Source organism: Barbatula barbatula (genome assembly GCF_947034865.1).
Source record: "Barbatula barbatula genome assembly, chromosome: 17".
In the NCBI taxonomy this organism is placed as follows: Eukaryota; Metazoa; Chordata; class Actinopteri; order Cypriniformes; family Nemacheilidae; genus Barbatula; species Barbatula barbatula.
Window position 1 is genome coordinate 3,556,340 of NC_136780.1, and position 23,142 is coordinate 3,579,481.

At 39.6% G+C, this 23,142-nt stretch overlaps 4 protein-coding genes across 9 annotated transcripts in view; 2 read left to right on the plus strand and 2 right to left on the minus strand.

Moving 5' to 3' along the window:
* fbxo25 (F-box protein 25) overlaps window positions 1-23,142 on the plus strand; it is a gene marked incomplete at its 5' end in the record, with an annotated part of 123,264 nt that overhangs the window by 35,875 nt on the left and 64,247 nt on the right. The gene's annotated exons all lie outside the window — the stretch shown is intronic.
* jph2 (junctophilin 2) lies at window positions 233-14,944 on the plus strand. Its single transcript, XM_079477821.1, has 6 exons — window positions 233-1,047; window positions 2,829-3,642; window positions 10,479-10,597; window positions 11,269-12,188; window positions 13,228-13,324; window positions 13,589-14,944. Exons 1-5 carry the CDS (start codon window positions 669-671, stop codon window positions 13,306-13,308), a joined length of 2,313 nt encoding a protein of 770 aa, XP_079333947.1. The 5' UTR covers window positions 233-668; the 3' UTR covers window positions 13,309-13,324; window positions 13,589-14,944.
* On the minus strand, window positions 15,619-18,759 carry LOC306906310 (tubulin alpha-1C chain-like). Of its 5 annotated transcripts, XM_079477603.1 has the most exons (5): window positions 18,006-18,111; window positions 17,498-17,668; window positions 17,166-17,388; window positions 16,934-17,082; window positions 15,739-16,841 (listed from the first exon to the last, which is right to left on the minus strand). In XM_079477603.1, the coding sequence occupies exons 3-5, from the start codon at window positions 17,284-17,286 to the stop codon at window positions 15,867-15,869; spliced, it is 1,245 nt and encodes a 414-aa protein (XP_079333729.1). In that variant the 5' UTR covers window positions 17,287-17,388; window positions 17,498-17,668; window positions 18,006-18,111; the 3' UTR covers window positions 15,739-15,866. The 5 variants fall into 5 exon arrangements, with proteins under 5 accessions (XP_079333728.1, XP_079333726.1, XP_079333730.1 ...); XM_079477602.1 differs by lacking the exon at window positions 17,498-17,668 and having other exon boundaries at window positions 15,619-16,841; window positions 18,006-18,212; XM_079477600.1 differs by lacking the exon at window positions 17,498-17,668 and having other exon boundaries at window positions 15,698-16,841; window positions 17,914-18,062.
* On the minus strand, window positions 19,846-22,400 carry LOC306906910 (tubulin alpha-1A chain-like). Its single transcript, XM_079478642.1, has 4 exons — window positions 22,263-22,400; window positions 21,300-21,522; window positions 21,068-21,216; window positions 19,846-20,923 (listed from the first exon to the last, which is right to left on the minus strand). The coding sequence occupies exons 1-4, from the start codon at window positions 22,263-22,265 to the stop codon at window positions 19,943-19,945; spliced, it is 1,356 nt and encodes a 451-aa protein (XP_079334768.1). The 5' UTR covers window positions 22,266-22,400; the 3' UTR covers window positions 19,846-19,942.

Sequence of the window (23,142 nt, forward strand, 5' to 3'; positions counted from 1 at the left end):
TGCGATGAACAGTTTTCAGAATTCTGACTTTCCTCGCCCTGAAAACACACACGCACACAGAGAAAGAGAAAAACTACACCGACCCCCGATATGGACATCCAGTCCAAGCCGTATTCTGCAAGTGATCTGGCAGCGCTTTTAAAAGTGCCTAGGTGCCGAGGGGCGATTGGGCTGTATTTTTGGAACAGCGTTGGGATCTGGTAGCCTTGTTGGGACTGCAAAAAACATACCCAGCAGCACCAAGTGCAAAGAGGGGAGGCAGGGAGAGGGGAGAGGGGTCGAAAGCCATGAAAGACCACTGGCTCGACGATTCAAATAAATAGTTAACTGGGGAAAATGTCAACTTTAATAAAGCAACAATCCCTCTCCCAAGCAATTTAAACAACGACACGTTTTAAATGAAGCATTAATTTACGATACAAGAATAATAACTAAAGCAAAAGAAGATTTTAAAGTTCTCAAGGATACTTCTCAACAAACGATGCGCGAATACTACGCTTTTGTAAGTTCAACACAAGGGAAAGCTTTTTCAACTTACGCATTAATGGAAAAATATTTAATTCTCTATTATGATCTTAACGCAGGGGTTCAGTTCCTCTTTTTAAGTCGTTAGTGTTCATTTTTTACATTTTAAATTGTAAAGTTCGTAGCAATTCCACAGAAGAGTGATGAGTGGAGGTCGCTTTGAATTTGATGATGGCGGAGCGTATTGTGGCGGATGGGAGGGAGGTAAAGCGCACGGCCACGGGATCTGTACCGGACCTAAAGGACAAGGAGAGTTCTCCGGATCCTGGAATTACGGGTTCGAGGTGGTGGGAGTCTACACCTGGCCGAGTGGAAACACCTACGAGGGGTACTGGTCGCAGGGAAAACGCCACGGTTTAGGCTTGGAGACCAAGGGACATTGGGTTTACCAGGGAGAGTGGACGCACGGATTTAAAGGGAGGTACGGGACGCGTATTAGCCAAGGCAGCGGTGGCAAATACGAGGGCACTTGGAATAACGGATTGCAGGATGGTTATGGCACGGAGACATATGCGGATGGTGGTAAGTCTGGAAAATTATGTGTTTTTCCAGTAGTGTGAACTCGCATTTTAAAGCAGCGTTTTTACGCACGCTTTAAGGCTTCTTGTAAACGTGTCCTTTCCATAGAAAATGTTTTTATTATTCAATGTAATTATCATAGATTCACGAGTGTACTTTAGTCGTATAAACTTTTGGCTTACAATCGCGAACCCTGGTGTTGCCACAGATGGCCTTTTGGGTACGTGCCCATTGCTAAGCAACATTTGCCAGTGGATTACAAATTAGGAGTCGCAAATCCTTTTCTTTTTGAAGGTTTGGCTAAAGTACGTAAAATAACACATTCACAAGTGGCCATTTGTGTCCTCCGTGTGCCCTCATGCGTTTCCAAGACTTCAAATTTTCCTAAATTTCCAGACTTTCTTTCTTTCTTTCTTTCTTTCTTTCTATCTTTCTTTCTTTATTTCTTTCTTTCTTTCAGGAATTCAGTTTATTCACTTTCTTGCATTTTTTTCTAATACGCATTATTTACATTACAGATAAAGAACTTAAAACAACAAACAAAACAATAAATCTGCGTCAGAATTCACATACTTTTATGTAGGCTTTTAAGGAGCTCACCGGACTTTAAAATACTATATTTTAGGTATGCAGATATTTATTCAAGTTAGGTTTTATAAGTAATGAATAATATGAAATTTATCCGGAAATACTTCATCCAAATTTTACGATGTGCTTGAAAAGGAAATTCATAAAGTCAGATTGTTTTACATTTATGTGATGTAAACACGACGAACATCTTTCTTGCTATATATAACACTTACACGTGATAAGAGATGCCCAGCTCAATTGATTTTTGTTTAGTTTTCCTCTTTACGAAACAGACGTAGACTTCAGATGTCAAAGTGCCCAATGGTTGAATTTGTGGGTGTTGTGCTTCGGTGAGTGTGGACATGATACTAACCTAGTGCCATTTTGTAAAAGTAGTCTACCTTATTGCACAATAAGGTAGAAAAGCTATGAATATTGTTTTGCAGATGTAAGACAAACATTTTATAAATTAAAAGAAGAGTCCCCACGTTCTTTTGGGGGCACTGCACATTGGTGGACTCCTATGCAGTCACACCATGTTAAAGGAAGAGTTCACCCAAAATAGAATGAGAACATACATTTTTAGTGAACTGTCCTTTTAAGGGTGTGCCAATAATGTATGTCTTCTGTATATTGTGTCTAATGACCTGGTAGCTGAGTCATCACAGTTTCAATGTGATTTAGGCACAATAATAGCCGGCCTGTCCCTTAGGACTAATGGAGCTCAGACATGTGTTGCATGACAGGACCAGACCAACAAGCCCCTATGACATAAATACCTGCATGTGGTTTATTATCCCAGACAAAGATAAGAATACGAAGATTTGCAAGCAGTTGTACCTCCGTAAATACCATCGTCTCACATGTCTAAAGTTATATGTACAGTAAGTTTAAAAGTAGATTTTTATAAAGGGCATTTGAGTAATGCAATCTTCATGGTTGCTTGTAGTGCCAATTTTGTCAAGGAAAGTGTTTGGAATGTAATAAATCTTTCACACTTTGGTGAATCATAACATGATGTATTATTTGTTGAGGTATTTGTAGAGCACCTTTTAATGTGTAAAAAACTTTTTCCAATGGGCTAAAGTGCATTGCTTAAGAGCTTGTTGCATCATGCGAGTTCCTGTTTACCAAGCATCATTGTTTCTTATAAGTCATCTGCCGTCTACTAATATTGGTTAATGTCTTACGTACATTGGTTATTGTCTCTGCAGGAACCTTCCAGGGCCAGTTTACAGGTGGCATGCGACATGGCTACGGCGTACGTCAGAGCGTCCCTTACGGCATGGCCGCCGTGGTGCAGTCTCCTCTCCGAAACTCTCTGAGCTCCCTGAGAAGTGAACACAGCAATGGCACACTACTGCAACATGACATACCGGTCATTACCACCACAAATGCTTCCGGCAAGGAAGCCTTGGTCAACATGCCCCTCGGGCCATCCCGTGGCGGCTTTGCCCTCACCCTTCACGTTGACCCCGACGCTGTCAAGCCAAAGAAAAAAGGCCTGTTCCAGCGTGGCTCGCTGTTGGGCAAGCTGAAGAAATCTGACTCGAGAACATCTCTGTCCAGTCAGAAAAGCAAGATCAGCTTTTTACGCACAGAGTCAGCCCTCAGTTCCACCGCCAGCGATGCAAATTCAACCTTTAGCCTGGGCGAAAGTGAAGGGGAGGGCGAGGGTCATGATTTTCCCCCCGTTGAGTCGGATATCGACGCCACCACCACTGAAGTCTACATGGGCGAATGGAAGAACGACAAGCGCTCGGGTTATGGGATAAGCGAACGCTCGAGCGGGCTCAAATATGAGGGCGAGTGGCTAAACAACCAGCGTCATGGGTACGGATCCACCACGTTCGCGGAGGGCGGCAAAGAAGAGGGCAAGTATGTTAACAACATGCTGGTGAAGTCGGCGAAAAAGAAGGTCATTCAGTTGAAGGGCACCAAGATAAAGCACAAGGTGGAGCGAAGTCTGGAGGGAGCTCAGAGGGCGGCTGCCATAGCCAAGCAGAAGGCAGAAATCGCCAACTCAAGGTGAGGAGTAAATCTGTTGATTCGAATGGTCAAAGCTGGTTTGTTAACACTGTAACCGGAGTTATATGCACGCATGAATATCAAATGTTACTGTACTGTTGTGTAGACCCAAACACAATAATTGCAAAAGTAATAAAATACAACAAGACTGTTGCTAACACAGTTTTAAAACTTGTCATATTGAGTTAATACAACAAATAAAAACACAAACTAACACATTCACACTTGTGAAAGGTTATCCCCTTTCTTCAGGATTCAAAATCTCTGCGATTTTTACAACCAGAGGCTGCACAATGTTGTACTACTCTGGACAGTTCATTGCCAACAAGAAATGTTGACCTTTCCAAGATGGCAGACATGTCAAATGTAGCATTTATGTAATACGTGTTCGTATCGGTATAAATCCTTTGACTCTGACCTCGTGTCAGAAGCTTAAGTTAAGTATAAGTGATGTGAACTACACACAACTGTAATACTAAAAAGGATTTTGCCATTTATCTGAAATTTTTGTTTAAAATGTACCTTACATGGCTCTTTACACACCCTCAACGGGAAGCTTAAATTTTATTGTGTCAAACGTTCCATCTGAACTTTGTCTATTTGTAGAATATTCTCATCTATTCAACACATACATTACCCAGAAGCAACTTTGGATTTTTTCTCCGTTTTGATCATCTAAACTTAGCTAAAGTTTGACTACTCCTAAGTTTGACTTTACCATTTAGCAACGGTTTGAAAAAGTTATTTGTGTTTCTGCTCTTTGTATCTATGGTGTGGCGCAACTGTATTGTCATGTTTGTTGATGTTTTGGTATTTGATTTTTCTCTCTCCTCACTGTCTGGCTTGGTGTCAGTTTATTTGTCTTCTGCCAACAGAAACCAAAATTTATTTTTTATAATAACTTATTGGGCTTTTGGGTGTATTGTTTAAGTATAATACTGTATACGACTGCTCGGAGAGTAGAGATATGAAGCAGACCAAGCACTTAGCTTGTCAAACATTACATGATGACGTCACTGATATATGCAAATTATTGCGTGAAGTCATCTGGTGACATTAGGGACTTTTCGGGCAGGCTTTAGCTATTTTCCATTGAAAATAGTTGGCAACACTCCAAACAATTTACTGGTCTAAGTAAAAACTTTTGAAATTTGACATTGATGTGTTTAGTAACAATAGGCTCTTTATTTGAAAAACCTTAATTCAACCCTCCAAAAGTATGCTACTTTTTTGTTATGCCGATGTTTTGGTTATTTATTTGGGATGAGAACAATGAAGCCTTTTTCAAGGTTATCATGTGCAATCTGATTTAAGTCCGCTGTCAGGATGTCATCTTTAATAACGCATAAAATCATTTTAATGGGACAAGCACCACCACGTCAGCGTGTGTCTAATGTCTGAGAGAACCCAGGGCTGTTTGTCTTTGGTTTGTGTATCTCCTTACAAGGAGGAAAGATTTTATCAAAGTCACTGCACCTGAAAGTGCCCCGCTGTTTATACGAGTGAGCATCCAAAAGAAAAACGGCAGATGCTGTTAGGGGCGTGTGGAAATCTAAATATTTTTTTTATGGAGGCAAGTATTATTAGTGTCAGTGTCTTTTTCATGATATGTGGAGCCTGGACGAGCCATAAAGACGCCATGAATAGAAAAGGCATTCAGGACATGTGCTCTTCTAAGAGACTGTTAGTTTTTGCATTTGGATGAACATTCTGGAGACCAACAGTGAGGTGGCATGATGTTGATTTTTCACACAAGGTCTCTGTTCTGGCTGGCAAATCCATGTTAGTGTTGACATTAGTTTTTTTGGCAATTCAGTGAGGCCTGATTTGGTTTGCAGGGTATTCTTAACATGATTGAGCAAAACATGCCTTTTTCACCTTCACGGAGGTTTAAAATGTAATCCAAGAGTCTTTTGTTCATCTCACATTATTTAGCGCTGGTGTAAGGACGGTATGCAAGGAATGATAATAGATGCCATAATTTAATGACATACTATAATATTTATAAATTCATGAATTTTGTTACTTTTGAGATTGACATTATGTATGGAAAACTGTACCACGGTTTAACTCTGTTGGTCTCTACCGGCCGGCTGCAATGGTGCTTGAGGTTACATTTACCTTACATAATGTGAAACCCCCTGTCTGTGCCTTTATGGCCTCCGGTTCCTTCCACCAACGTGGTGAGATCAAAGTTAAAAATAGTGGACGTTGTGTAGTTTGTTCATTGGGGTCCTGGAGCAGGTTAACTTCTTTGCTCTATCATGGTGTATTTAGAACAGCAGAGGGTCCTGTGTGGAAGTCGGGGCGGCACTGGGTGTAAATGACGCACGTGGGTCTGGTGTCAGAAAGGAGGCCTGCCTAAAAAAGGACAGGCACTGTTGCTATATCACAATCACAGAGGAATGCGACAGCTGATAGGCCCCTTCTGTCCTCAGCTTCTTAGACAGTAACACAGACATGCTTCATTCTTCAGTTTAAAAACTCGCTAGATGATGAAACAGGCCAAGATTAGATGTATATGAAGAGTTTGGTTCCAAAATGAGATAACTCAGTTTAAAAAAAATTATAATAATCATGTTTTTTATTGTGTTTTATTGTGCTATCTTTTTTTGGTATTATGGCTTTAATCAAAACAAACCAACTGCAGTTTTATTGATATTAATTGGAATGAACAATAAAAACGGAGTCATCTCATTTTGGAATCATATCTGTGCATGATTTTATTTAGCATTGACTTCAATAAGAAAACCAATACTGTTGGTGAGAAGCAGACTTAACTCATCTTCTGTTATAAGTATAGTATGAAATCTAATTAGTTAATTAGTCTAATCAGAATGAATCATGATTATTTTGATCTTTCTTTGGTTGTTGTTTGTTTTATAAGTTATAAGTTTTATAATATACCATTATTGCATTATGTAATAGTTGAAATTAGTAAACCCACTGGTTTTCATTTGAGCTTGTCTGGGTAGTGAACTTTGACTGAGAGGTGCGTCAGCAATGGTGTCAGATCATTTTGGCGATATCAATATTGTCAAGGCTGGAGGGTATATAAGTGTACAACACCCTGCATGGTTTTTCAGCTTGGGCATTCAACACTGAGTAAATGGTAGCCAGTTGCACAAAGAACACGATTTTTTAGATGTTCAAGATTTTAGATTTCAATGTGTTCTTATATGGCTTTGCATGGTGATTTTGACATATAGATGAAGTTAATGCTTTAGATTAGAGCAGTGGTTCTCAAACTGGGGGCCCCGAGTTGAATCCAAGGGAGCCACAGATTTTGTGGCATTTTGAGAAATATAGAAATGTGTCATGCATTTTATGAAAAATCAAACGTCAGAAAAATGAGACCACCAACCAAAAGAAGTGATGTTGCAGGATTGTATAAATGAATATGTTTTTGGTTAAATTAAAAGTTTAATATAATAAGTATTTGTTTGGGGGGATGCAAAGCGGTGCACCCTACACAAAGATGGCCTAACAACGAAACAGTTTGAAAACCACCAGCCTGTTGTGTGACAAAGATGTCGGCACGTCGTCTTTGCCGAAGGGGATAAAGTATTTATGAAACACGCTCTATAATATCATGCATGGGGACCCGCGATGTATGTGGATATAACTCATTCTAAGGTAATTAAAACATAACATGTAAGGTCTTTATACACATCTGAAGACATATATTATATTGAATTTCTGTCAATAGATCCTCCAAAAAATGACACACCGTTAAACAACATATTAATAAAATATTTTAAATGGATCATACGTACCCTGGAAGATGATTCAATGATGTGTAATTGTTGTTAGTGTGAAGTTTTGTGATGTGACTGCTCATCTTGGCCAGAACGCTCACGTGAAAGAGATTTTTGATCTCAGAAAGGCTTTCCTGGTTAAATAAAGAATAAAAAAATGTAAAATCTTGTATTTTCATTCATGGTACAGATTCGGTGCGGTCAATGATGTGATTCTGCTCATTTTAATGTTAAAGACTTATAAAGATTATAGATTATAGCAGTCACATCATGTTTACTTACATTTTTGGAGGGAACAAATATGCTGTTTTGTTGTGAACAGAGCCAACAGACTCCAATGGAACAGTTTTTTCACAGAAATTGTGGTTCATGGAGCCTCTCAATAGTTCCTGGAAGTTACTAACGCATGGAGCTGGGGCTAAACAGACCAACTGAGGTAAACTTTTAACCCATTTAAAGACGTAAGTCATTTAATGAATAGAAAAATGAAAGAAATAAAGCATTTATGGAGAATACATTACTTCCCGGAACTTTCTGAAGGCTCCATGAATCACATGACACACGAAAATGTCCTACTTTCGTACGTGCAAATCTCTCTCAATGGCTCTGGTTGTGAACTTAACCAGTTATTTACGAGAAATCTGTCTTCCCCATTCAAGGAGATATGACTTGGTCTTGTATGACGGAAATAGCTGCCTAGAGGCATTGCAGAGATGTCTACTGAGTGTCTGAGAGATTTTGATGGTACATACGAGGGTTCTACTTTTTCTAGTCTACTATTATTATACTTAAGTATATTACTATCACACTAAATGTATATTGTTAGATGTTTTTGATGGTTGTGGCGCACATTAGACTTGTAATTATAAACGACATATTTTCAATTTGAATTTGTAACTCTCGTACGTAGTCTTTTGATCAATTGATCATTTTCGCTCTTCTGTAAATTTAGATTTGTAATCGATTAAGTTCTGCACAAATAAAGCAACGCACAGCAACAGTCTGTCTGCTATCCATAAAAAAATACTAACAATATAGAGTATAGACCGATACATCTGCACACATAACTAGGCTTCACAATTGATTAAAAGCTTATTTTAAGCTTATTTAAGTCATCTGCTGATATAGCAAAGTGTTTCACATTTATAATACTGACTATACAGTAATTGCTTGACTAGACAGTAAGCTAGTTGTTGATGCATCTGTTTTAACACTCGTTCCTTTGAGAACCACGGTCAGTACAGTGTCTGTAAGTGGTCACGCTATTTTAGACGCAGGATACCATTACATTACAGTATGGAAAATAACACCGGGGAAATACTGGTGCACCGAAAAATAAATAGGGGGATTCTCTTATATATTCGTTCAATAAGCAAATGTTCATTAAGTTAGTGTGAACATTACAATACACAGACATCGTTTTTTTGTTACATAGGCAGTAATTTGTTATTTTTTGTCCCATATCTGGATAAATATAGGTAAATATGATGTTTTTCAATTAAAACTAATATTTATTGATCTGCTGTGTGGTTTTATGAGGTAACTTTTCTTTGGCATCAACACCATATGACATAAATAATTTACAATAGCTCATGAATACTTTGGTACTTGTAAATGCATGCATTGTGTACGGTAGAGAATATTGGGTGGCTTTCCTTAAAGTGGCAATGTGTCTTATAGAGCGGCTTACACAGCAGTACTCGTATCTCTCTGTGAGGTGCCGGGTGTTAAAAGATTGATTTATTTTAGTTCCTGCTCAATAGGAGATGAGGATACCCTCATCTGCTTTAAATAACTCCGCCATACGACCCTCGCCACACATCCTCCTTCAGGAGTTGATTCAAACACACTTCAAATAACAAGTGGTTTCTCTTGAATGTTTTCATGTCTTAGTGCTTTCCAGTACTGGGATGGTTAATGCATAGGCTTCTTCGAGGGGATATTAATGTTGCTTTCTTTTAGTGCAGACAACTGCTAACTGCTCTCTCCAAATAAAGACGAGGCAGGAATGTCTCGAAGTGCTCTGGGAAACATTATTCCAGGTGCCATAAAGCAAATACTCTCTTGTCTTATTTCGAATCAGCAATACAGTTGAACTGCGTCAGACCTGCTGGTGTCTTTGTCATCATGGGACATTATTGTTGTCACTAAATCAAATGTCAGAAATAAACACAGCTTTCTGTTCTTAGGCACTGAAGCGCTGCCAGAATAGGTTATGTTTGTATCTGTTGTTGGTAGGTATTCACATTACATGCTTCTGACTTCTATTTTGGTTTTTTTGATGCTACAAAAACTGGTTTAAAACCTCAATCACAGAGCGTGGAGCTGGCAACCCCAGTGTCATGGGTTCAAATACTTTTACTAATTAAATATATACTATGATTGTATTGTAAGTCACATATAAAAGTGTAGACCGAGGTTTAAATGAATGTGTCTAATGAAAACATAATTTGGTAATACGCTCCTATCCTAGTTGAATATCATTAAGTCATTCGTTGAATGGTTCTGTGCACAAGCGTAGTGACGAACTTCCGATCTTGTCAGAAGTCTGTATATCGGTTTCCGGTTTAATATCCAAAACGACTAAGAAAAACCAAATTTCTGTCAAAATGTACTTTTAATAAACACTACCCACTTTAAAATGAACTCTTATTCCACAGATAAAGTGAATAATCTCAGGTTAATTCGCATTTTCTCATGCATGAGTCTATTAGGCTATACTGTATGGAAGAGGCTTTACGCACGTACCTAAACAACGACAAGGAACAGCCAAATTATAATTCTTTTATCACCTATATCAAAGTTTCCAGTTTAAAATCTTAAAAAATATTGATTTTGGATTGCAGATTTGGCTAATCTGAGCTCAGTTTGGGATATTGTTGACGTAGGAGACTTGAGCAGAAGTTTCAATTTGCTGTCCATGTCTACAAGAAATATTGAAGAGATGGCTTTGAATAAGAAACCAGTTTAGATCTGCAGGCACCTTAAATGTACTCAAAACTACAATTGAACCATATTTGCACAGTATATGAATAAATATCCACATTGAGAATAACTACATTTAATGTCATTTCACAGAACGGCTCATGCCAAAACCAAAGGTGATGCTGCAGAACAAGCCGCGCAAGCATCCAACAATGAATCTAGCATTGCCCGCGTGGTTGCTAGAGAGCTTTCTCCATCTTTTTATCAACCAGGTAGGTAGAAGACTCTCAATGTAGGAGGTACAAGCATTGATCCAGTGAAAAGTCAGATTTACAGTTCGGCAGCAGAACAGACACTGCTGTTTATGGCCTCATAGCGTGTGCTCCCACAAACATCTCTGTGTATCCCGTAGCGGTTCGCTGTGTTCCTGTCTTTTTCAAATTAAAGGCAAATTAAAAGGCTCTTGATAGGTTTATTTTGGCTTAAGCGAGTGTCTGTAACATGTTGTGAAACTTCTTTTTGGCAGGGACAGCAGCAACCCTGAAATTGAAACATAATTTTCAATCTCCAAGTTGTTCAGTTGTCAAATTCCTGGTTAAATAAAAGAGATGTGATAAGGTGACAGATTCAAATAGACAGACTACAAATTTAAATAGAAACCATCAACTATATTTCCGCATGCACTTCTAATATCTCATTATTGTCAGCATTTAAAGAATTTTAATAAAAACCTTAAAATATAAAATAATGTATTAAGTGCTAAATGCATTTAATAGCTCACATGTAGGAAATGTTTTCCCATCTGTTGTGTTTTTTTATTTTTATCATGTTTGAGCATTAAATCTGAGACACGTCATATTAAAGGGAATGGGAACTTTTAGAATCAGAAGAACACAAGTGTATTGAGCTTGTATTCTAATGCATGTGTCACATTTTGTCTCAGGTCCAGAGTATCTGAAAAAGCGTGCCCTGCAGGAAGTGGCCGAGAGTAACGAAAACGTTGACACAGGGATGCACGAGCCCTTGTTAGCCGAGGATTCCGCACCAACACCTCCAGATAGCCCATTCATGCACGAGATAGAAAGCCTGAGACCAGGCTCCGCCCTTGCGCGCACCCCCTCACCCACTCCCGCCATCGTCCCTCAGGCCTCCAGCAAGGAAGCTCCAAACCTACTGAGTCCTGGTAGCTGGAACGGAGACAAGACCAGCAGAGGCAGCAGTCGAACAGGTAGCAGGCCGAGCAGCAGACCCAGCACACCGTCCTCCAACCATGCAGCTCCACCGGCCCTCGCCCCCGAGGACCGGATCCCATCCCGTTCCCCGAGCCGCCAGAGCACCAAAGCCGAGCAGGGATCCGACATGGAAATCAAAGCCCTGCAGAAATTGAACATGGAGTCAAAAGCGGCGGAACCCGGCCCTGCCGCTGCACCGGTAAGAAACAGTCTCGTCGTTTCTACCGACGATGAAGAACCGCTTCACCCCACCTCAAAGCCGTCGCCCAAAGCGGTCACTCCTGAGATGAAGCCAGCTAAAGTCAAACGCAGGGCTGAAACAAAGGAGCTCGTAAATTTGCTTCCGGCCTTTGTGATGGAAAGCAAGCCAGAGTCCAGGACAGAGGTCAGGGAGGAGAAGAAAGCAACCAACAAATTAGAGTCGAAACCTTCACCGAAACGAGAACCAAGCCCTGCCCCTAAAGCTGCGCCGAAGCCTGAGCCCAAGCCAGTGCCTAAACCAGAACCTAAACCCGAAGTCAAGCTGGTTGAAAAACCAGTTAGCAAGGTGGAGGCCAGGAATGAAGTGAGGCAGAGGTCAATGGTGAAAGTCCCCAGTGAAATGACGCAGGAGTCGATGGAGCTGGATGAGGTACGGCAAACAATTCGAAATGCTTAAGTATTATTTGTGGTTACAAATGAAGTCTCATGTGGGTATTTAACTGGTAGTCACTGACTACAAATGTTTATCATATTGGTGAAAAAATCACACTATTCATGCACATGCAGATAAAAATGTTTCAAATTATTGCCTCCATATTTTTATTCATTGCCCATTTAAAGGAATATTTCATCCAAAAATGTTGTCAGGATTTACTCACCCCCTTGTCTTTTTAAATCTGTATAACTTGCTTCTGCAGAACACAAAAGAATGTTGGTAACCGGCACCCATTCACTTGCATTGGTTTGTGTCCATACATAGGAGTGAATAGGTGCCATCGCTTTTTGGTTACCAGCATTCTTCAAAATATCTTCTTTTGTGTTCTGCGGAAGATAGAAAGTCATACATGTTTGAAATGACAAGATGGTTTAAAATGATAACATTTTGGGTGAACTATCACTTTAAGACTCATAATCTATACATGTATAATATTTACAAACAGCTGCTTAGAATGTGCATCTTTGAAATAACCAAGGTGCAATTTGCTTTCATTGCTGACTGAATGTCGATTCAGCGCACAATGGCCATTCTGTGTTAGCATCAGCTGTCCTCCCAACGGGCTGTGTTATGAGAGAAGCCATTCTTCTTAACTCGAAAGCAGACTGGAACATGTCTGCTCTGGCAACCACAGCTGAGAACGACAGATTGTGTTTCTTGACATTCAGCCCTGGCTCTAGTCCTTCGGCCGCATTTTTCAAAATCTATGCAAGGCTGAGCCTCAAAATGACAAATTCACCTTGAGAAAGTCCCTTGTGTTCCTCAGATATTGCTTTGCATCGCAGTGACATCTTGTGGTCAGCCGTTGTCCGTATAGAACAGACTCAGGGTGAAATAGTCAAATCAGGGTGATCTTACAGCGATTGGTTCAAGCAAGTTTTTTTGTTTGACTTTAATGTTTATTTTCAGTCATTTCTACAGTATTGTTTATAATACTTGAAATAAAGAACACTAACAGACATTTTCTTCTCAGGGTCCGAACACTATTATGATCTGCATGGTTATATTCCTGAACATTGGTTTGGCCATTTTGTTTGTTCACATTTTGTCTTGAGGCAACGAAGCGTAAGGTAAGCTTCATTCATTGCATTTATATACAGCCACGGAAAAAATTAAGAGACCATTTCTTTTTTATTATTTACCATTTATAGGTATGTGTTTAGGTAAAATTATAATTTTTGTTTCATTCTGTGAACTAACACTCTATACAACAATAATATACATACATGTACATTTCAGAATGGTCTCACAGAATTCATTCTGAGAATAATGCAAAAAAGATTCTTGTCTGTTCTACCTTGTGACTTTATGTGTATCATTATACCTTTTTCCAGCCAAAACCACCCAGGGGAAAGAATGTAGCGTGTGGAGCTGTGAGGATGCGGCGCGCTCCGTTAGCAGCTCTGTTGTTGTGATATCGATTTTCAGAAAGGCCCTCCTGAGCTGCTCTAAAGATGGCCGCCATCTGCAGTTGGACCTGAGTTGTGCGTCTCCGTGTCTGACCGTGAGAGAGAAAAGCATTTGTACACATTTGCTTCGAAGGACACAGCTGCATTTAACATATCTGTGGAAGTCTAACTCTGTTTGCTTGTCTATAGAGAAACATAAAATAAAGGAATAATCTGTTGTAAGGGCTACTTTGTATTGTGTACATTTCACAATCCTATATCTAATAGGCCACGTCACTTATTTGCATTTAATATTCATACTTTGGAGAATAAACATAAATACAGTTATGACATAAAATGGGTCAATCCCGTTTTTCCGTTTATTTCAGTGTAATCCTTGAAACCTGCCAGTACACTATGATATAAGACCAGCTGGTGTTATTACCAAAGTTTTTGGTTTAGAAATACTATATGGAAATGCACATTTGATAAAATGTCTTAAAATCCCCCCTCCATAATAATCTAATGGGTCTCCAACAGTTGGTCTGAGATGTTGAAGAACAATCTAAAAATACAACCTTTTACTGAATGGAACATGACAAAGTGTGTTACTGTGAATTTTTGTGACACTTTGAAAGATGGTGTCAGTTTGTGCTTAAAGATCTTCCACATTTTTCTGCCTGTATTAGAAATAAAATAGAATGCAACGTGCAATGTTTAAACCGGGCTGTGCAACAAACTCAGTGAAAATGTGTGTCCTAAATGTTTTATGCATGTGTGCACATTTGTGTGTTTTTGTACATTTCTTAATTATACATTTTCCATCAGCACATTTGTTCTGAAAATGCAAAATTCATAGTTTTATATAATGCGCTCAGAAATTCTCAGTTTAACCAACACAGAATAGCAACTTTACCTCACACGTGTGAAGAGATTATGTTTAATAAAACTCTAGGTCTTACAGAAAGTAAGAACTCTCCAACCAAATGTTATTCGTTTAATAAATAAAGGGGTATAAATTCATCTATCTAAACTGAGTGTTAAGTCAAATCTTTTTATTCTATGGAGCTCTACAAGTTGCAAATATAGGTTTTTCGATTAAATATCCCCAGTGAAATGTACATGTACGTTGTTGTATGTACAAGCTTAATATAAGTTTTAATGTTGTTTTGTTCAAATTGTTTCAAGATGTTTTGACAAAAAGCTCATGTATTAAGTAAAGAGAGAATTGTAGACGCACAATCATATTTCAATAACGACTTCCCTTCAAACATCAAATTAAAATAAATATTTTTCATCTGCAAAACTGTCTTTTTCTTGACTTTTCTTTTTTGTCAAATTAACACTGTTACAATGCATCTCTGAATTGTCTGCAGTTTGGCTTTTCCCTTTGACCCTTCAAACCCTTGACTACCGTCAACGTTGTATCTTCTCAGATCCAAGGAGAGTCAAACAAGAGAGAACAAAGAATATATATTTAAACTCCACCATCTGTCCACCAGTTTGACATATCCTCCCCTGACAGGGTCTGAATGCCAAGACCAATTTTAGATTAGGGTGGTGAACTGGTCTCTCTTAATTTCTCCTTCCCTAGAACACGGTAAGTACATTTCCCATTCACTTGGATAAACCTTTTGCCAAGACAGTGGTATTAACTGTTTGGCTAAACAATAGTTTTAAGTAATGTTATTTGCATTAGACAGCCTACACCAGAGACTGTATGAGATCAGACGTTTACACTGCAACACTGCCTTCTGCATGAAACGCTTCAAAACAGACGAAACTGAACTGTGACATGGGGCAAATAAAATAATAGTTCTAGGTACTGTATGAGCCAAGAAACAATTTGAGAATAACAAATGTTAATTAAATGCCTAAAACTAGAGGTCAGTTGCATATTTACTCCATGTCCCATTTAAAGTCAGAAGCATTAAATTATGATTCACACTCAAAATTATTGTTTCATTTACATGCAACTAGTATTGAACAGTTGGACAAAATTTTGCTTGAGTAGTCTGTGGTCTTAAATCCATTCATTGGGTTTTTAGTCATATTATAGTGAAAGTTCTCTTAAAACAAAAGTAATGACAACAAGACACTTTACAAGGTTCATTTATTAGCATTGAAGTGGAATTGACCTTTTAGTTGAGTTCAGCACTGAAAGGAGAGTAAATGACATACAAAATTGACAGACAGGAAACATTAAGAAACATAAGAAGAAACCCTAATATTCTTCCCCCTCATCCTCTCCTTCCACAGTTTCAGCGCCAACCTCCTCATAATCTTTCTCCAGTGCAGCCATGTCCTCTCTAGCCTCTGAGAACTCTCCCTCCTCCATACCTTCACCCACATACCAGTGCACAAAGGCACGCTTGGCATACATCAGATCAAACTTATGATCGAGACGGGCCCAGGCCTCAGCGATAGCTGTGGTGTTGCTCAGCATGCACACGGCCCTCTGAACCTTGGCCAGGTCACCACCCGGTACAACAGTGGGGGGCTGGTAGTTGATACCAACTTTAAAACCAGTGGGGCACCAGTCCACAAACTGGATGGTGCGCTTGGTCTTAATATTGGCAATTGCAGCGTTCACATCTTTGGGCACCACATCACCACGGTACAGCAGACAGCAAGCCATGTACTTGCCGTGACGTGGGTCACATTTCACCATCTGATTGGCTGGCTCGAAGCAAGCGTTGGTGATTTCAGCCACAGTGAGCTGCTCATGGTAAGCCTTCTCTGCTGAGATCACTGGGGCATATGTAGCCAAGGGGAAGTGGATACGAGGGTAGGGCACCAAGTTGGTCTGGAACTCAGTAAGATCGACATTGAGGGCACCATCAAACCTGAGAGAGGCTGTGATGGAGGAGACAATCTGACTGATCAACCTGTTGAGGTTTGTGTAAGTAGGACGCTCGATGTCGAGGTTTCTACGGCAGATATCGTAAATGGCCTCATTGTCTACCATGAAGGCACAGTCAGAGTGCTCTAGGGTGGTGTGGGTGGTCAGAATGGCGTTGTAGGGCTCTACCACAGCAGTAGAGACTTGAGGGGCGGGGTAGATGGAGAACTCGAGCTTGGACTTCTTGCCATAGTCAACAGACAGACGCTCCATCAGCAGAGAGGTGAAGCCAGACCCGGTTCCACCACCAAAGCTGTGGAAGACCAAGAAACCCTGGAGGCCTGTGCACTGGTCAGCCTGAAGGACAATATTTGGAGAAAAAAATGTAACACGCCTACACACCATTGCATGTTCAATGCTTATAATCTTTTGTGTTTTTTTAAACCTACCAATTTGCGAATCCTGTCTAAAACAAGATCAATGAGCTCTTTGCCGATGGTGTAGTGACCACGAGCGTAGTTGTTGGCTGCATCTTCCTTTCCTGTGATGAGCTGCTCGGGGTGGAACAGCTGTCGGTAAGTTCCAGAGCGAACCTCATCTGTACACACGGATCATACATAATTGTTAAAAAAACTGACTTGAGTGGTAGATATTAAAGAAAATTAAGTGCCCTCCTCTTACCAATGACAGTGGGCTCCAAGTCTACAAACACAGCCCTGGGGACGTGCTTCCCTGCTCCGGTCTCACTGAAGAATGTGTTGTAAGAATCATCACCTCTACCAATGGTCTTGTCACTGGGCATCTGCCCATCCGGCTGAATGCCGTGCTCAAGACAATAGAGCTCCCAGCATGCATTGCCGATCTGGACACCAGCCTGACCAACGTGGACTGAGATACACTCACGCTGTGGAGAAAAAAGGGCACGGCTTTAAATAAAAAAAGCACTCGCACTAGAAAGAGATGAAAAGATTTACGCAACACTTATTTTTACACAATGATGACAAATGGTTTACCGTGCAAACGTTAAGCTCTACAAAGCTAACAACAGGCTCTTTGAAGTGAATGTCATTATGTACATTCTTTTTTTAAAACACTTTTTGTATTAAAGGAAGCCGGGACAGAAAAATGTCTTTGATGCAAATCAGAAACCGCTGTAGATGCAAAAACCCCGACCACACAAACAGCTGATGAAACAGATCAGACCTTATTTCAAAGGGGGGCCTCTCTTCCATTGTTTTGTTTCACTAAAGCATTGAATTGTAAAACCAGGAGCACACAGGCAGAGTTACATGATGTTATCTGCCATTACAATAAGATCCCCAATTACTCCTAAAAATACATTTCTTGTTACAGGTTTAAGTTAAGGGGAAATATAACCAGACTTGTTTTTGACATGTTTTGTAAGGTACACTGTGAAAAGTATTAATACCAGCCCGAACAAAGTGATGACATAAGTCTTAAAACGAGGAGGCTGGGTAGGGTGCATCAAAGAAAAGTTCAAGTTCAACCGATTATCCAAACCTGAATGATAAAAAATACATCTCTCGGCTTAAGACCGGTCACGTAAATGAAAAACCCGACCAGACCCGACCCAAACCGGACCACGTGCGCCTGACTCACTTCCGGTACCGGTCTCACTTCTTGCGCATCACGATAGAGAAGTGACTTCGCATAATCGTTGTGGAACAAAGGAGGATATTTCTAGAGTCGCACATCCTCTTCACGTTCGACGTTTGCGTTTTTATCGATATTTTTTATTGTGGAAAAAACGGGATATTTTCCACAAGCTTCCTCTATATATTTTTTTAAATATTAGAAATATTCTTTAGTTTTCCTGAAATGTTAAACCGGTAAAACTCGTAAAAGTTGTCATTTATGAAAACAATGATAAAAATCGAGTCACGAGTTACAGTGTCTAGCCAATTGAAAAGAATTGTATCAAGTTGTTTTTTGTCAAAAAGTATAAAACAAAATATCACTTATGGCGATTAAATGTTGGTAAAATACTGAATTTAAAAAGCAGCTCAAAAACAAATACCACAAAAAATATATTATTAAAGACAGCTCATGACATCACTTTTAAAAGCTCCGTTATATAAATAACTGAAACAAATTTCTTACCATTTTCAAGATTGGAGTTTTGGCTCAAGGAAGAAAATAAAATAGGTTTTTTGTAATGAATACTCTCACAGGTTGACTTTTAAGAGTCTGGTGAGAGAAAGAAGTACCCAAAAAATGTGGGGTGGGAGTATTTGTACCGTTCCAGTCTGTCGTCACTAGGCGGAGCGCGTGAAGAGACGCTTTTGCTTCCCGTCGCGTGCCTATTGGTCCATTTGAGATTTTGCGCCTCCCCATTGGCAGATTCTGCCTTTTGAACGATAACCTCATTTGTGAAGATTGTAAGAGGAGGGACGAAGCTGAGTAAAAACGGTTGTTAGTCATATGACATTTTAACTATGATGAAAATATATAAAAATTAAGGTAATGGTTTTCTTTTGTTGTTCTATATTGGCCAATTAAAAATATTTTTTGTCTTTAATGTTTATAATGTTGGGTGTGATGCACTTAACAATTACAAGCATTTAGCAATCTTTTTTAACAGGTCTGTTAAATACATGTATTGTACAGTACCTGTTAAGCAAGTCTTTATATAATTTAGTAATATTAAAATTATTTTTACAAGCATTGATGTCATTACTGACACATTTGGCATGAGAACACTGTGACGACCTGGAAATGGTTTTAATCTTCATAAATAAATAAGATATGTGCCACCCCTCTATTTTTCTTGTGAAAAAGGAAACATAACCATTGATTCATAACATTTGCATGTAAAGTTATGCATATATATATACATATATAGCCTATATGTATATATATATATATATATATATATATATATATATATATATATATATATATATATATATATATGTACCACGTGCTTACAAAGACTGTATTGTTCAAATGAAAATGTCACTGTAGAGATCTTATCTGTTTTACGCGAAGTCATCATCAGTCTACATTGTAACTTTCATTATTAAATGCTTTCATTACAAATGGTTGTCATTTACTATAAGAAAGCTAAAAATGTCATTTTATTTTTAAGACGTATGTTATAAAACAATTGGTTTGTTTATAATATATTTATCTTACCTTTAATTTCTCTGGTGTTTAAAACAACATTGTTTACACAGGCAAAATGTAAGATGAAGTATACATAAACTAGAATATAGAAATTATGAATATATATATTGTTTTGAGGGTGTGTGTAGATAAATATATATATATATATATATATATATATATATACATATACATATATTCAACAATTTAAAAAAAGACACAAATTGGTTTGTTTGAAAAGGAGATTTATTTTTCAGAGATGTAACAATGCCATTATTTGTTGTGGGTTTTACTGCTTGACCTCCTTAAATCATGATTTCAAACTTTATTTTTTAATATTCCTCTCCCTCCTCCTCTCCTTCGCCCTCAACAGAATCAACACCAACCTCCTCATAATCTTTCTCCAGGGCAGCCATGTCCTCTCTAGCCTCTGAGAACTCTCCCTCCTCCATACCTTCACCCACATACCAGTGCACAAAGGCACGCTTGGCATACATCAGATCAAACTTATGATCGAGACGGGCCCAGGCCTCAGCGATAGCTGTGGTGTTGCTCAGCATGCACACGGCCCTCTGAACCTTGGCCAGGTCACCACCCGGTACAACAGTGGGGGGCTGGTAGTTGATACCAACTTTAAAACCAGTGGGGCACCAGTCCACAAACTGGATGGTGCGCTTGGTCTTGATGGTGGCAATTGCAGCGTTCACATCTTTGGGCACCACATCACCACGGTACAGCAGACAGCAAGCCATGTACTTGCCGTGACGTGGGTCACATTTCACCATCTGATTGGCTGGCTCGAAGCAAGCGTTGGTGATTTCAGCCACAGAGAGCTGCTCATGGTAAGCCTTCTCTGCTGAGATCACTGGGGCATATGTAGCCAATGGGAAGTGGATACGAGGGTAGGGCACCAAGTTGGTCTGGAATTCAGTAAGATCGACATTTAGGGCACCATCAAACCTGAGAGAGGCTGTGATGGAGGAGACAATTTGTCCGATGAGCCTGTTGAGGTTTGTGTAAGAAGGACGCTCGATGTCGAGGTTTCTACGGCAGATATCGTAAATGGCCTCATTGTCTACCATGAAGGCACAGTCAGAGTGCTCCAGGGTGGTGTGGGTGGTCAGAATGGAGTTGTAGGGCTCTACCACAGCAGTAGAGACTTGAGGGGCGGGGTAGATGGAGAACTCGAGCTTGGATTTTTTGCCATAGTCAACAGACAGACGCTCCATCAGCAGAGAGGTGAAGCCGGAACCGGTTCCACCACCAAAGCTGTGGAAGACCAAGAAACCCTGGAGGCCTGTGCACTGGTCAGCCTGCAAAAGAAAACATATTTTTCAGTTACTCAAAATATATATAGATTCTTATTAAATATAAGCTAAACCTATATTCAAAATTATATAAAAGTATTTATTATGAAAAAATGTATTGTATGTGGGTACTACTGTACCGTTACCTACCAGTTTGCGAATCCTGTCCAGCACCAGATCAATGATTTCTTTACCGATGGTGTAGTGACCACGAGCGTAGTTGTTAGCAGCATCTTCCTTTCCTGTGATGAGCTGCTCGGGGTGGAACAGCTGTCGGTAAGTTCCAGAGCGAACCTCATCTGTACACACGGATCATACATAATTGTTAAAAAAACTGACTTGAGTGATAGACATTAAAGAAAATGAAGTGCCCTCCTCTTACCAATGACAGTGGGCTCCAAGTCTACAAACACAGCCCTGGGGACGTGCTTCCCTGCTCCGGTCTCGCTGAAGAATGTGTTGTAAGAATCATCACCTCCACCAATGGTCTTGTCACTGGGCATCTGCCCGTCCGGCTGAATGCCATGCTCAAGACAATAGAGCTCCCAGCATGCATTGCCGATCTGGACACCAGCCTGACCAACGTGGATAGAGATGCACTCACGCTGTGGAGAAAAGATGCACAGTGTAAATAAACCTCCCTTTAAACATTCAATGTGCCTTGTTCCATTTTATTTTGCGTTAGTGCGATGAGATATTGTGTCAGATGAAGTGATCACATAACACCCCCAACTGACCCACTGAAGCTGGTTTACTGTTATTGTCCATCATATGCATGAACCATGAATATTTAACAGCGTCGCCCACAGCCCTGAAATGCGATACGACCTCTAGATATTTAACCTTCCCTCGATTTTAAATGAATTAGACATTATAAAACCGAATTGACCACAGACGAAAATAACGACCACATACTGTGGGAGGCGCTGGATCTAATTTTTTCCAATGATTCCATATGACACGGTTACACCCAGATATTTATGCGGTCCTTTTGTTGTCTCGCTCCTCGTCATCCCTAAAACCTTCTTGGGTTAATTATTATGAATAACTACAATTATTTACTTACATATTTACTGAATGAATGATTGTTTAGTTTAGATGTGTGCAATTGTATACGCCATGAATCACATCGGGGTTGCAGTGGCATGGCACGAGATGATTCCCATTCCCAGTCCCATTCGAGTAATTTACTCATTTAAAAATGATGAATATATAAAGTGTCTAAATATATTTATCCCAATATATTTCTACCACCCGAAGCGACAATGAATTATAGCACACTTAATGGACGGATAAAAACGGTTTATCTGTATAAATAAGCAACATTTAGACCATTATAACTTACCATTGTTACTGGTAATGTATCTTGGCCGGGTGAGAGAAATGTCTTCGCGGTGAGATCTTACTGTTCGACAACGAGGGGTCGATGTAAGAAGAATAACGATATAACGGTCTGATCTCACTTATATATGCGCGTTGCCCTGGCGACTGCGCTTCCCACATTTTATTGGTCAAATCAGCCCAGTACGGAAAACCGGGAGCATTTTTATTGGCTGTAAGGAAGATCGGGGTGGGTTAGCCACCTCCCCAAACCTCACCCAGTAACACAGATACACCGAATTACGTTTTGCAGGCATTTTCATTCAAGATGTTTGAATCATACATTTGGTTCAACACCAGCTACTACATTAATGTTATTTTAACATCTGACAGAAAGAGCTGTAACTTTGCTAACATCAGCATCTATTGTTTTCATTTATCCTGCCATCAAAATGAATTGATATCATAATACAATTTTCCAAACTATTGGATAGGTACGTCGAAGATAAAAAAGCACTACGGGTTATTCACCTGCATCTTTGTGTATCTTGATCATCCCATTCTCCATCTGTTCTCTTTGATACCTTCTGGCCCTCCTGGAGTTGAGCCTGAGGTTAATGAGGTTCTTTTTTAGTATTTGAAATTTGTGCTAAAACTCACTATAATAAGTAGATAACAATACATGACAGCATATTTTTTTCCTTATGAAGCAATACAATGCAAATTAATGTTAAGTCATAAATGTAGGCCTATGGGGTGAATGGCCCAGCATCGATGTGGCGGTACATAGACCAGGGACTAACAGACACCAAACCCCCTTCTCCATCCGTTGCTAGGCGATGAATAATGGAGTTGGTTGGATACTAACCAGCATCCTGGAGATAATACGCAGACCCACATTTACT

Excerpts from the sequence above, each read along its gene's own strand:
- LOC306906310 (XM_079477600.1), bottom strand. The coding sequence starts at position 17,970 with ATGCACCCTACCCAGCCTCCTCGTTTTAAGACTTATGTCATCACTTTG. Across the intron at positions 17,083-17,165 it reads CTTGGAGCCCACTGTCATTG|ATGAGGTTCGCTCTGGAACT; the intron begins GTAAGAGGAGGG and ends CCGTGTGTACAG. Across the intron at positions 16,842-16,933 it reads TAGACAGGATTCGCAAATTG|GCTGACCAGTGCACAGGCCT; the intron begins GTAGGTTTAAAA and ends ATTGTCCTTCAG.
- jph2 (XM_079477821.1), top strand. The coding sequence starts at position 669 with ATGAGTGGAGGTCGCTTTGAATTTGATGATGGCGGAGCGTATTGTGGC. Across the intron at positions 1,048-2,828 it reads GGAGACATATGCGGATGGTG|GAACCTTCCAGGGCCAGTTT; the intron begins GTAAGTCTGGAA and ends TTGTCTCTGCAG. Across the intron at positions 3,643-10,478 it reads GCAGAAATCGCCAACTCAAG|AACGGCTCATGCCAAAACCA; the intron begins GTGAGGAGTAAA and ends GTCATTTCACAG.
- LOC306906910 (XM_079478642.1), bottom strand. Across the intron at positions 21,217-21,299 it reads CTTGGAGCCCACTGTCATTG|ATGAGGTTCGCTCTGGAACT; the intron begins GTAAGAGGAGGG and ends CCGTGTGTACAG. Across the intron at positions 20,924-21,067 it reads TGGACAGGATTCGCAAACTG|GCTGACCAGTGCACAGGCCT; the intron begins GTAGGTAACGGT and ends TTTCTTTTGCAG.